At 37.6% G+C, this 12,867-nt stretch overlaps 1 protein-coding gene across 3 annotated transcripts in view; it reads right to left on the bottom strand.

The window, feature by feature from the left end:
• PDE4D (phosphodiesterase 4D) overlaps positions 1–12,867 on the bottom strand; it is a gene marked incomplete at its 5' end in the record, with an annotated part of 1,452,651 nt that overhangs the window by 353,338 nt on the left and 1,086,446 nt on the right. The window contains one exon of one of the 3 annotated variants that reach the window (XM_080803361.1): positions 629–927. The exons of the other annotated variants lie outside the window; for them this stretch is intronic. Within the exon in view, the coding sequence (XP_080659487.1) occupies positions 629–717 (89 nt within the window). Of the gene's footprint in view, positions 1–628; positions 928–12,867 lie in introns of those variants that run through there. 3 annotated transcript variants of the gene reach the window in all.

Raw genomic sequence — 12,867 nt, 5'->3', positions numbered from 1 at the left:
TCATAAAGTCAAGATCTTTCATATGATTTCTACAGAAATCTTCAGAAATAAACGATTAACACAATATCAATTTTGATTTTGTGGTATCTAATTCTCCTGGACAAGATTAAAACACTAAATTACCATCTAAATTCCAGAGATAGTTACCACTTTTCCATGTAAATGTGGCCGGAAACCCTTATAAACAAGATAGTAGTATTTCCTTTTTATTGCTTGATTGGCTGTTGAATCAAGCAAGATACCTTTCCTAGCATTTAAAGGGTTAACTGAAAGTTAGCACGACCATTATTGACTCTTTTAACTCCATCAGGGATGCTAATACTCTTATTTTCCAGATGCCAGTAATAGAATGCTGTTTTTTTTAAGTTCACCATTTAACACTCAAAATTAGCTTTTAGAGTTAGTTAACTTCCTGCTACTTCTCAGGTTCCCACATGCCCCCAACTATTTTAAGGTTCATCTCTTGGTCACTCATATTTTGTATATGGCTAACAACGCATGTTAGGAGTTAAATAGATCAACACAGGGCAAAAGCATATTTCGGAGGGTCGGGTGAGGAGGGAAGGGCTAAAGCTACAGAGACTGATTTAAAAAATTCTTCCCGGCTACAAAAAGTAAAGAGTGATACCTGTAGGACTTTGAGAAACGCAATCTTGTTTTGGCTCTGGGAGATGGTCCTGGCACTGTGACTCCCTGAGGATCCCAAAGAAAAGCCATTTGTAAGGAAGGTGCCAGGATCGCTGGAAACCGCAGAAAGTCAGAGTTGGTGCAGGGCCCAGGGGCCTGCGGGCCCCACGCTGAGCAGGAGGCACTTGTGGCTGAGTGAGGGCATTTCCTCTGTGTGGAGGTGGCAGGCTGGCTGAAGCAGGGGTGGGAGGGATGACCAGGACTTCCTGCTGCATGACACTTGCCCTTTGCGACAGAGCTTGCTTCACTCAGACCTTATCTCATTAATAATATGAGCAACACACTCTCACAAATTTGTTTTTAAATATAGTCCTGATTAAACAGCATAGTCACATGTCACTCCTGAAAAGCACGAAACACACATACACACACACAATGAAAATTATGACTGAATGTGGGTGAACCTTTATATCAAGTGCAAAGTTTAAAAAAAAAAAGAGGTTAACAGAGGGCCCTTTGTTAAAAAAAAAAAAAGTAATTACATATCTACAATGGGGAAATTCAACAAAGATTACTATATTTCACACAACTAGATGCCAAATAGAATTTTCCTTATTCCAACTTCTTTTAGAAACAGGGATGGACATCATTAGTTGCAAAACTTCCACAAGGATTTAATCGTCCTGAAATACCAGCACCTCCCTGCAAGTCGGTGTGAGAAGAAAACAGGCAGATCACTTTCAAAGCTTTTGGCAGCTTTTCCCTCAAGGAGATGGCACGTCACCTTGGAGAGGGAATTATAATGCATGACTTTGACAACAAAGATCAATTTTCCTTGTTCATTTCCTAGTCCTTAGAAACATTTCTTAACTCCCTGATAAATCCCTTAAAACACTTTCTTTCAAATTAAATAAATGATGAAAGCCAAACAGAGCCCTTCACATGCTTTATTAGTCCGGCACATTTTAGGGAGGCATATATTTCAAGATGTTGTACGCAAGGAGTCAAAGGACCCCAATGCCGTCATCACTCCTCACCACGGAGTGGTATTTAATGTTAACAGTGCAGCATAATTCCATCAGTCCCTGTCCAAACAATGCCCCACGGGTGACCTCAACTGTAAACCAAGACAGAACTCCACTTCTCTCAGATAAGATTAGAGAGGCTTGGAGTGCCTGAGAGTGAATTTAACCTGCTCTGAGCTGGACAAAATGGGCCGACAGTTGAACTTACTGATAGTCATCACATGTGCCAAATTTGGAGACCCATACCACCCCGTCTATCTCTGACAGAGCCAAGGGGTCCAAAACATTCATGTACTTTTTATGAAAGCTCAAGTAAGTAAATAGGACACTTATTTTCCCAACAGGATCTGGCACACCAGGGGTTCTTGAGAGCGTGACAGGCTCCATATCGGCTTTGTGAAGAAGCAATAGAAAACATTTTCATAGTTTCACCTCTTTGTTATCTGGCAGATGGGCTCCAAGAGTGAGTAGAGTAGGAGAGAGCTGACTAAACAAGAGCAAATTTGGAGGAGCCAAGAGTTCATAAACAAACACGTTCTCTCTGAATCAACCATCAGTATTCACATGCTTCACAAATCCCACCTTGCTGCTTTTGTACATGGATCCACATCCCACAAGAGCAATATCGGAGGCCACCTTTCAGGTATTCTTTGAGAAAGACCAAGAAAGTGCCTGTGTCTATACCTACACGAGTCTGCCCTTCTTGGTGGATGAAATCTCACTATTATCATTTCATTCTTTTATACTATTTGATTCCCACATTGGACAGCTCGGAGAAAATGAAAACACTCCTGGCAGAGTTAGGAAGCTGCTGAACAACTTGGTGTTTGGTAGCCTGGCTTTATCTGAAACTGAAGTTAGAAAGCACAGGAGAATGGGGAGTGAGAAGGAGCCCCTGAGAGTAGGTCCAGGGAGACAGTAGGGAGAGAGGGGGAAACAGACAGGCACGAGAGCAGGAGGGGTGGTACTAGTTAATATGAACTCCTCTCACTTTCTACATAGGACAGAGCTCTCCTCACTGGTGGCATTTTACATTTTACAGGTGAAAGAGCCTCAGTGTGTCCTGAAAATAAAAGCTGCAGTCCACATATACGACTTTGGGAGCAAAAAAAACACGACTTGCTTTGTTATCCCAATTATACTGGTCATGGCAAGATGGACTGCGCAGACTAGAGCTAACATCTATCTTTGTCCCCATTCCAATTTACATTTTTAGAAGAATGTTCTATTAACTGATATCTGACTGATAAAATATCAGGGCATAATTATAATGCAGAATGAAGATATTGTGGAATGTCCAACTTTTTCTAAAAGAAATGTACAACAAAAGAGACACAAAGTTGTCTGTTTCATTACTGCCAAAGTATTTCTTCCTTCTTTTCTCCCCTAATTCTTGACATTGGACAACTGAAATCTTTAAACAGAATAAAAACAATGTAAATGTAAATGTAAGTGGTGCCTGTGTGCCTCAGTCAGTTGAGCATCTACCTGTGGCTCTGGACCTGATCTCAGGGTCCTAGAATTGAGCCCCGCATTGGGCTCCTCATTCAGTGGGGAGTCTGCTTGTCTCCCTCTGTCCTTCTGCTTATGCTCTCTTCCTCTCAAATAAATAAATAAAATCTTTTAAAAAATGTAAATGTAAAATGATAACCAGGGAAATGGAAAATGTGGTCCTTTTTCCTAATGTGAAATCGGATATGGATACAAGAAGTATCTTCCAATGTTAATGTTATTGTTTCCTTGAATAATTACTCACTGCCTCCTTTTCATTTCTTCCGTACAGTTATATATTATCCCCCTGTAGGTTCCTAGGCCTCAACAAAATCACAGAAATAAGCTACTTATTTCTGACATTAATCATGAGTAAAATTAAGCTTGATTTCAAGTATAAATACCAATATCCTTTGCAAGGACTGGCTAGTACTTCATAGACATGAATTTAGACAACTGGAAAAAAATTAAAATTAAATAAGGTGTTTACTAGGATGAACCTTTGCTGTCATTCACATTTTAAACAGTTGTTTATAACTTTCACTGCACATGTATTAAAGGGTAGAAAAAGAAATAAGGTAATATTTTTAATATTTTAACATGTCACTGTTAAACACTCCTTTACCCATAAGAATATTAGTAGAAACAGGATTTGGAAGCAGAGAAGTTCCATCCCCCTGAGACAAACTTCTTCTACAATTTGGGAACTCAGCTTATAACTCCAGGAAAACCAGATTCTGAAATCTAAATTTTGCCTCTACCAAATCGCTATCCAATAATTCCTAACATCCCTAAAAGCTCAACAACTTGCCCACCTCCTCCCAATAATGTAGACCTTATGCTCTGCAGCTCTATATAAGGCATCTTCTTTGCCTCTTGAATATTTCTGGGATTTTGGTTCCAAGATTCCAGATGTTACAAGTGGCAAATTTGGGGTTTGGTGTCTGACACAGAAACTCAGCATTTCCTTTATAGGAGATAGCTAATATGAATCAAATTGGAAGTCCCAAATTCAAAAGTGGAAAACTTTAAACACAACCCACATAGACATTTGCTTACTCCAAGCCGCTATTTTGACAGGTGGGGGTTGGTGAGCTGAACTTCAGAGAAACAAAGAGTTACATTAGTGGGGTTGCATTATGTTGAAATACATTGTCTCAGGAAGCCAGACCAGGCAGAGATAGGGTCCAGGATAATGCTGTATTTTGAAATCGTGGCTGGTCACAGATTCGAAGGTGGCAGAAGTTAACTTGGGAGCAAACAACCTCATTTTATGTACATTTATCAGCTATCTCTGACAGGAGTTTCACTGTGAGAATTCTATTTTCATGGTGACCAATTGCAAAAGAGCATGCCAAAAGGAAATTTAACAACCGGACTTGCGCACTTCTCTAAACTAGTATTCATATGGTATCCGTAACTGTGGTTTTTATTACATTCATGTATTACCAAAATCAACTATTTTTAAAGATGTATTTATTTATTTTAGCGAGGGGGAGGAGGGGCAGAGGGAGAAGGAGAGAGAAAAATCCCTAGCAGACTCCCTGCTGAGCATGGAGCCCAACTCAGGGCTCTATCTTACAATAGCGAGATCATGAAATCAAGAGGCAGATGCTTAACTGACTGAGCCACTCAGGCACTCCTCAGCTATGGATTATTACTCCAAATGGAAATGTCGCAAAATAACACTAGCCTTTTCTTGATCTGCTTTCAAACAGGCATTCTAAACCTTACATGTGCCTACTTGATTTAGAGGTCAATTCTTTTGTGTTCTAAAATGGAGGACAATTATCTTATAAGTTGTCACACTAACAGAATGCTAACAGAATTGATAGTACCCATAGTCTTAAGAACATTAGGAAAACATGCTCTGTGTTTTAAGTGGCTACAAACACAAACTTTATGTCAGAGGACCCAAACAGAAATAAAATGTAATTAAAGAGCTAACATTATTAAGACATAAAATAAAACAACTGACAAGAGGTGTGATTAAATATCAGAATAGAAGATAAATAAAACTGGATTTTGAATCCAAATGTTTTACTATACATTTAAAGTTTCCATCTACATTATTTTAGGATTCTTTTTAGCAATTCAGAAGATAATTAAGTCAAACCATTTCTAACCAAAAAAGCATTGAGTTTGTTCTAAATACTTGGGTAAATGGGGGCTGAAGGAAAGAAATCAAGGAGAAAAAAACTAACAGGAAGGGAAATATATTTTATGTTTATTAAGCATCTATTAGATGACCGATAAAGTCCGAAGAGATTTTTTTAAGTAGTCGACAGGAAATATTATAGAGTCAAATTCTTTAAAAAATTTTGAATTAATATATGCCAATCACCTGAAATAAAGAAGTAAACATGATGTTTTTAATGTGTGTAAAATATTCTGGGGTGAATAATTGTCAGATTGTCCAATTTTTTGGTGCATAAAATTTTTAAAAGTCAGAAAACCTTTTTCTTTTCCAATATTGTATTCATGCATGCAGAATGTAAATACAAAACACCTCTCCTTAGATATTGACTAGTAAGTGAAAGGGTGGATTATAGAATTTCATTTTGAAAGCTACTTCCTCCAAGAAGCCTTCCCTGCTTACCAGATCAAGGGACATCTCCACAGCACTCTGCATTTCCTCTTTGTCACTCTCAGAACATTTGTAATCACTACTTATTCAACATCAGTCTTCCCTGACAGACCTAGCCATCTAAAGGATATAGAACATGTTTGCTTCCCCACTGGATGCCCAGGGCCCAGCAACTAATCCAGGAAAATAAGACACAATAATGTTTAATGAATGAACAAACCAATAACCTCAGGGCCTCCGACAAGAAGATGCATCACCTTTATTATATTCTTTTGTGTTCCCAAATGGGGCAAACCATTTTGCCATGGTAGGACTTACTTATTTTTTCTTTCCTTACATATTCCCTCTGACAAAGCCATAAATGTAGCAACAGATAAATAAAATAATAAAACCAGAAAAAAAATATTGTCACTGTTATGACCAAGTGAATTGTAGGCCTATCCTCAGATTAGGGTTTTCTTATTGTTTTTGTTGCTGTTTGTTTGGTTGGTTTGGTTTGGTTTTTGATGAAGCATCATTGGGCAAATATGCAGGGCATTACATAGAGGGTATTAGAGCAACAGTCATGCCATAAACTTGCTATGTGACCTTGAGTACTGTTACTTGACTTTGCTAAATTTTCAATGCCTCACTTATCCAAATAAGAACTACTGCAAAGAGATTTGGAGAGGAATGAATAGGGTAATTTATACTAAAGTGTTTTGAAGAGACCACACAAAGTTTTAAGCACTACTACTGACAATGTCAAGCTTTTTGGTCAACTAGGAATTTTTTTTTTTTTTTTTTTTTTTTACTGTTAGAAACATTTCCAATGTTCAAAATTGTTCTGTAGAATGGGTCACCTCATAAACATGGAAAGTAGCAATACCATTTTGCCAGTGCAAAAGGGGTATCAATCTTCAATTTTGATGGGTATTTTTTTTTTCTATTTGAAATCTTTTTATCCTAAATGTAAAGGGACAGAATATCAAGCCATTATATTTTACAAGTTAGTCCTTTAACAAAATCTTAATGTTTTATTTGCAGAATGAAACCCTTCTCCTGATTCTATGTACTAGAAGTAAAAAAAAAAGGGGGAGGGGGATAAGGAATTCTACTAAAATTAGCTAATGGAATTTTTCACAAGTGTTCAAAATCCTCAGCTTCACCTAAATATAGAAACATTTCTATTTATTTTTTTGAAACTTAAGGGATGCTGCAGACAGGTCATTTAACTGCAAAAGCATTTGAAACACTGACTCCAACTCATGCTGCTCTCATTGTTGACCACACACCAAATAAGGACAGAAATGGCCTCTTTTCAGTTTTTTAGAACTATGTTAACAAACAAGTGAAAGCAGTGATGGAATTACCAGGCTGAGAAATAAAATCACTCTCTGGGGAGAAAGAAAAAGACCCCAAATAACAAGACTCTTTTAAGTAACAACAATCTCATGTGTTCAACTTTGGCACTGTGACTTTTTTCCATGACAGCGTTCAATATCTTGCTAAATCTGGATATCCATTTATTGGGGCTAACATTCATGAACTTTCCATTCTTGGGTACTTGCTGTCACCCCTGCTATCCCCAGGTCCCATTTTTCACCTTGATACTCCTCGTGTTTTGACGGAGTCTGTGAAGCAAATGTTACCACAGGGTCAGGGTATCCTTTTGTAATTCCTTGTTTTACTAAGATGGTATCAATGACTAATTTGGTATTTATTTTGATAAGAGTGTAACATACCTTATACCATCCCCATAATACTGTATCTATGAATTTAGTCTATTTTTATTCTGTTTTATGACAAGAGAAAAAGAGGCTTAGAAAATTGAGGTAACTTGCCCCTCTGATCATGCAGCCAAGGAATGGTAGATCTGAGACTAAGACTGGGGTCTTTCTAATGAGAAAACCTATGCTCTTAGCCAACAGAGGCCTAGAATATAACTGAGGGAGGAGTGAATGAGTGTGGGTCCCTTTCTCCAGAGAGATAAGTCATGGCGGAAGTTTTGGATTTTCACAGAAGTAACAGGCAGTATGTACAGTAGTTACATAATCATGTTTAATCTTAACCCACCCTCTCAGACAGACATTATTTTTGCAATTTTATTTTATTTTTTTAAAGAGTTATTTATTCATTCTACAGAGAGAGTTCAGCAAGGGAGAAGGAGTATCCCAAACAGACTCCCAGCTGAGTGCAGGGCCCCAGGCAGGTCCGGATCTCATGACCTACAATGTCATGAGCTGAGCCAAAACATGAGTCAGATGCTCAGCTGACTGAGCCACCCAGGTGCCCCTGTTGTGGCCATTTTATAGATGAGAACCCTGAGGTTTGCAGAGGGTAAATAGCTTGGCTGACACCACAAAACTAATATACATTGGAGATGTGTGTCCCAGTCAGTTTTGCCTATCTCAAATCTTGTCTCCACCATAGCTGACTTCCCAAAGTTCTTTAAATTCCTAATTTCAGAGCCTGGGGACTGAGGCTGAGGACAGGGTCATGTGAGCTCAGCTGTGATAACCAGAGTGTTACGGAAGCAGAGAGAGAGGAGGCCTGGCAGAGGACGGCAATGCTTGAGAAAAAGTGGTAATGTCAGTGTTTTTGAATGCCTTGTGTACTGCTCTGCCTTTTCCCTCTGTATAGTTTACATCAAGAGACACTGAAACACTTTTTAGTCTGTCTAACCAATGGCAGCCATTCACTAGGAGCTAAAATAGAAATCTGGGTACTTCAGAAACCGTGAAAGAAAGCAAAGTATGTTTGTGTTATTGGTTTTTATTTTGTAACAGGATGTAGCCATTTTCTAGCTAACCCTCAAAACCACCTGAGTAATTTATAATAGACATTTATACAATTAGGGCATTAATAAGTTAATAGGGCACATTCTGGCCCTTTCTTCCGCTGCCATCACTAATTTTACTTCTATTGGTTCAGCAGAGTTAAGTGACTTGCCCAAGTTTGGTAAATGGTAAATAATGAGCCTTGACTGAAACTTTACCTTACCTCCAAATTTTGGAAAATAAGTTATTTCTAAATTAGGGACTTCCTCTATTAAATTCACTGCCTTTAAAATGTAGAAGTAAATTGGAGAAGGTATGGTTGTTTTTCATTGGTCAGGTGATATCAAGTAAAATTATTTATAGCAAATTCTGATTCAAATGCTGACTTAAATTATACCTGTATTAGTTTGATATATGTTATACTTAAGTATTAAGGGATTGAATTTACATTTGAAAACAAAATAAATTGCCATCAAATAAACAAAACCAACCATAGCAGTATAATGAAATATTTTGGGGCAGAGAGTATTTTTCTTGATATTTCTAAGAGTGAGCTTAACTAAATCACAAAATCCTTAAAGATATGGCCTATAGTAAAGTAGTTTCCATACGAAATTTTATTCAACAGGTCACTCTTTCTTCCCTTCCTTTCTCCCTCCTTCCCTCCTATCCACTCATAAATACATATTAGGCATCTACTATACGCCAAATGCTATGCTATATGCATGCCAATAAGTAATAGTGAAGACAATCATGCCCAAACAGACTTAGAACTGATTGAACAAAAGATGAAACTTCAGTCTTATAAGAAACTGGACTCGGTTTTACATTTTTCAAAAGTGTCAGGGAAGTAGGAAGAGAAGGGATATAAAATATTTATAAAAGGGATGTAAAATATTTATAGAATTTATAGACAATGGCTTGAGGTCTTGTTGATGAAAAAATTTAATACAATTAAGGAGAAGGTGATTCTTTAAGTGATCAACATTAAAAACAGATCAAATGAGATATTTTTGGTAAAATACTTTCCTCAGCAGCTGGCCAGGGGAAACACTTTCTCTGACAGTCAATTCATAGTATTATATGAAACTGGGAGTGTGGCGGAAGAGACACATTTATAAAGAAGCTCTTGTCTCATGACTAGGGCCAACCGTGGGTGTAAATCTGTGCTAGGTGCTTGGGAATACAAAGGAAAATGGAAGCCAGTCCCTCTTTGGAGAGGTTTGCAACTGGGAAAAATCTCACCTCGTAAAAACATTTCTGTAACCTATGGTGGTTAATGTTTTCTCAAGAAAGTGTTATCAGTGGTGCTCACAACATTAAAACTGGCAAACTGTCCCTCGGCATCTTTTACAAATCAAAAGAAAAATAAGCATGCCCTAAATAGGGCAACAGCCCAGCCTTAATCCAGAACGAGCCAAACTGCAGATGTTTAAAACACAAACCTGACGGGGCAAATAAAACTTGTTTCAGGAAAAAAAAAAATGCAGAATATGATTCTTGCTGCAACAAAAGGAGATTTTTTTTTTCCAAAATAGAATTATGAAAAATTTCAGAAACACATAAAAGTTGAAAAAATTTTTTAATGAACACCTGGGCATCTACCACTTAGATTATGCTGGTAACATTTAAGAGACTTTCTTTCTTTTTTTCCTTCCTTCCTTTCTTCTTTCTTTCTTTCTTTTTAAGAATTTATTTATTGACAGAGTGAGAGAGAGAGAGCACAAGCAGGGGGAGCAGCAGGCAGAGGGAGAGGTCCACCCCAGGACCCTGGGATCATGACCAGAGCCAAAAGCAGATACTTGACCAACTGAGCCATCCAGTGCCTCTTAAGAGACTGTTTCTCAGGGCGCCTGGGTGGCTTAGTGGGTTAAGCCTCTGCCTTTAGCTCAGGTCATGGTCTCAGGGTCCTGGGATCGAGCCCCACATAGGGCTCTCTGCTCAGCAGGGAGCCTGCTTCCCCCTCTCTCTCTGCTTGCCTCTCTGCCTACTTGTGATCTCTCTCCTCCAAATAAACAAATAAGATATTTTTTAAAAAAGAGACTATTTCGGGGCGCCTGGGTGACTCAGTGGGTTAAAGCCTCTGCCTTCAGCTCAGGTCATGATCCCAGGGTCGTGGGATCGAGCCCCACATCGGGCTCTCTGCTCAGCAGGGAGCCTGCTTACCTTCCTCTCTCTCTGCCTGCCTCTCTGCCTACTTGTGATCTCTGTTTGTCAAATAAATAAATAAAATCTTTAAAAAAAAAAAAAGAGACTATTTCTTAATAAGAAATTATCATATTGGACTTGAACAATGAGAACTGTACTGTTATAATACTATCCATCTGAATGATATTATAGATTATTATTGTAAATCTAAATTATAAGTCTCTGTGCTCTAATACTCATTCTATTTTAAAGGGTGGATTTTGTACAGGCAGACAATGTGGGTTTTCTTTTCTATGTAATATAAAGAACATAGCAAACTTGAATTCTTAAATATTGCTAAAAAATAATGATAAAAAGTAAATGTTAAAGATATGATCAAAAATTATGAATTATCAAAATCAATATCCATTAAAGTGATAAAATGGTCAACCATGAAGTTCTTCTCCAGTTTCGTCCTAGGTAATATGTTTTTGGAATGTTTTATGCACCATAATTCTTAGTAAATTATGAGTTCAGTCAGGTAGTTAGGAATGAGATAATTAGGAATATCCTAGTTATTGATATGACACAAAATATCCTACAAAATGTGTAAGTCAGGTGCTTTGTGGGAGGAGAGGAAAAAGGAGAGGGAGAGAGACACAATATCTATGCAGACTCTGTGCTGAACAGGAAGACCCACAGTGGGGGGTCCATCCCATGACCCTGAGGTCATGACTGAAGCCAAAATCAAGAGTTGGACACTTAACTGACTGAGCCACCCAGGCATCCCTTGTTATATTCTGTTCATGAATATAAGAGAAAAGTCTAGTTCATTAAGGACAAGAAAGAGACTCTACTTCAGTAAAAAATGAAATAGAAAAATCCCAACATCAATGAATCCATTTTTCACCTACTATTTTTGATGTGCCTATGGAAATGTCAGCTTGCTACCTTCTCAACAATTTGCCATGCAAGTCAAGTTAAAATGATCACAAGAGTGACTGAGGAAACCTAATTTTAGTCTCCATGATACTGAAAACTGACACAAAGAAGTATTGAATACTCTCAGCTCATGTTTAGAGTTGATACTTGAAAAGGAATCCAATCAAGAAATAGGTACTGCAGAGTTTTGCCCAAAGCCGAGGCTCTCAGGAGCTCCACAGACTGTGGAGCATCTCAGATTCAGGCGATCAACTCTTCAGGTACATTTAAGGATGTGTATTTTCAACTCTAATACCACCTTATTATGGCAGCCCAGTGAGAATAGCAAATATAGCTATAAAAAGCATGCAGTGGCTTTTTCAAGATGCTAGTGTTAATACTTTGTCAACAAGTGCAGGATGAAGTGGTGTGTACACATCATGGGATATTATTTAGCCACAGGAAAGAAGGAAATACCACCATTTGTGACAATATGGACAGGCCTTGTGGGTATTATGCTAAGTGGGATAAGTCAGAGAAAGACAAGTACTGTATGTTATCACTTATATGTGGAATCTAAAGAAGTCAAACTCATCAAAACAGAGAGTAAAATGGGGGATACCAGAGGCTGGGGATGGGGAAATAGGGGAAGTGTGGTTGAAGGGTGTAAACTTGTAACTATTAGTTAATAAATCCTGGAAATCTAGTGCATAGCACAGTGATTATAGATAAAAATATTGTATTATGACCATCAAACTAGCTAATTGACTGGATCTTAATTAGTCCCAACACAAAAAAGGAAAGGATAGAGGTTTTAGCCAACGCTATAATGCAATAATATTATAATATATAAATATATCAAATCAACATGTGGGCCACTGTAAATTTATATACAATGTTATATATCAACAGTATTTCAATGAAAGATAAATGCATTATGAAACTGCTAATACTAAATAGAATCTAATCACTCATGACAAGCATTTTACAGTTAAATCCAATTAATTAAAATATATACCAAAGTGTTGATAGAGTTATGGCTGGGTATTAGGATTGTAGGCATTTCTAAACTTTATTTTCTATAGTGTTCAAATATTCTACAACAAATAGAAATTACTTTTTCAATAATATGAAACTAAATGTAGGTTACTTGAAACTTAGATAGTCAAATTTCTTTTTTCCTAGGAGTTTTTTCTAGTTTGATTAGATTTCAACCAAGGGTCCATGAATAAAAATTTTGAATTTACATTAACTTAAGTATGTCTTAAAATTTCCACGTTGCCAAGGTGGTAAAGAGTCAGAGAGAGAAGTGCTGGAAAGCCAGGTAAGC

This window comes from Martes martes (assembly GCF_963455335.1).
Source record: "Martes martes genome assembly, chromosome: 5".
NCBI classification, from domain to species: domain Eukaryota; kingdom Metazoa; phylum Chordata; class Mammalia; order Carnivora; family Mustelidae; genus Martes; species Martes martes.
The sequence above is the reverse complement of the archived record's forward strand: the minus strand, read 5'-3'. Positions and strand labels throughout refer to the sequence as shown.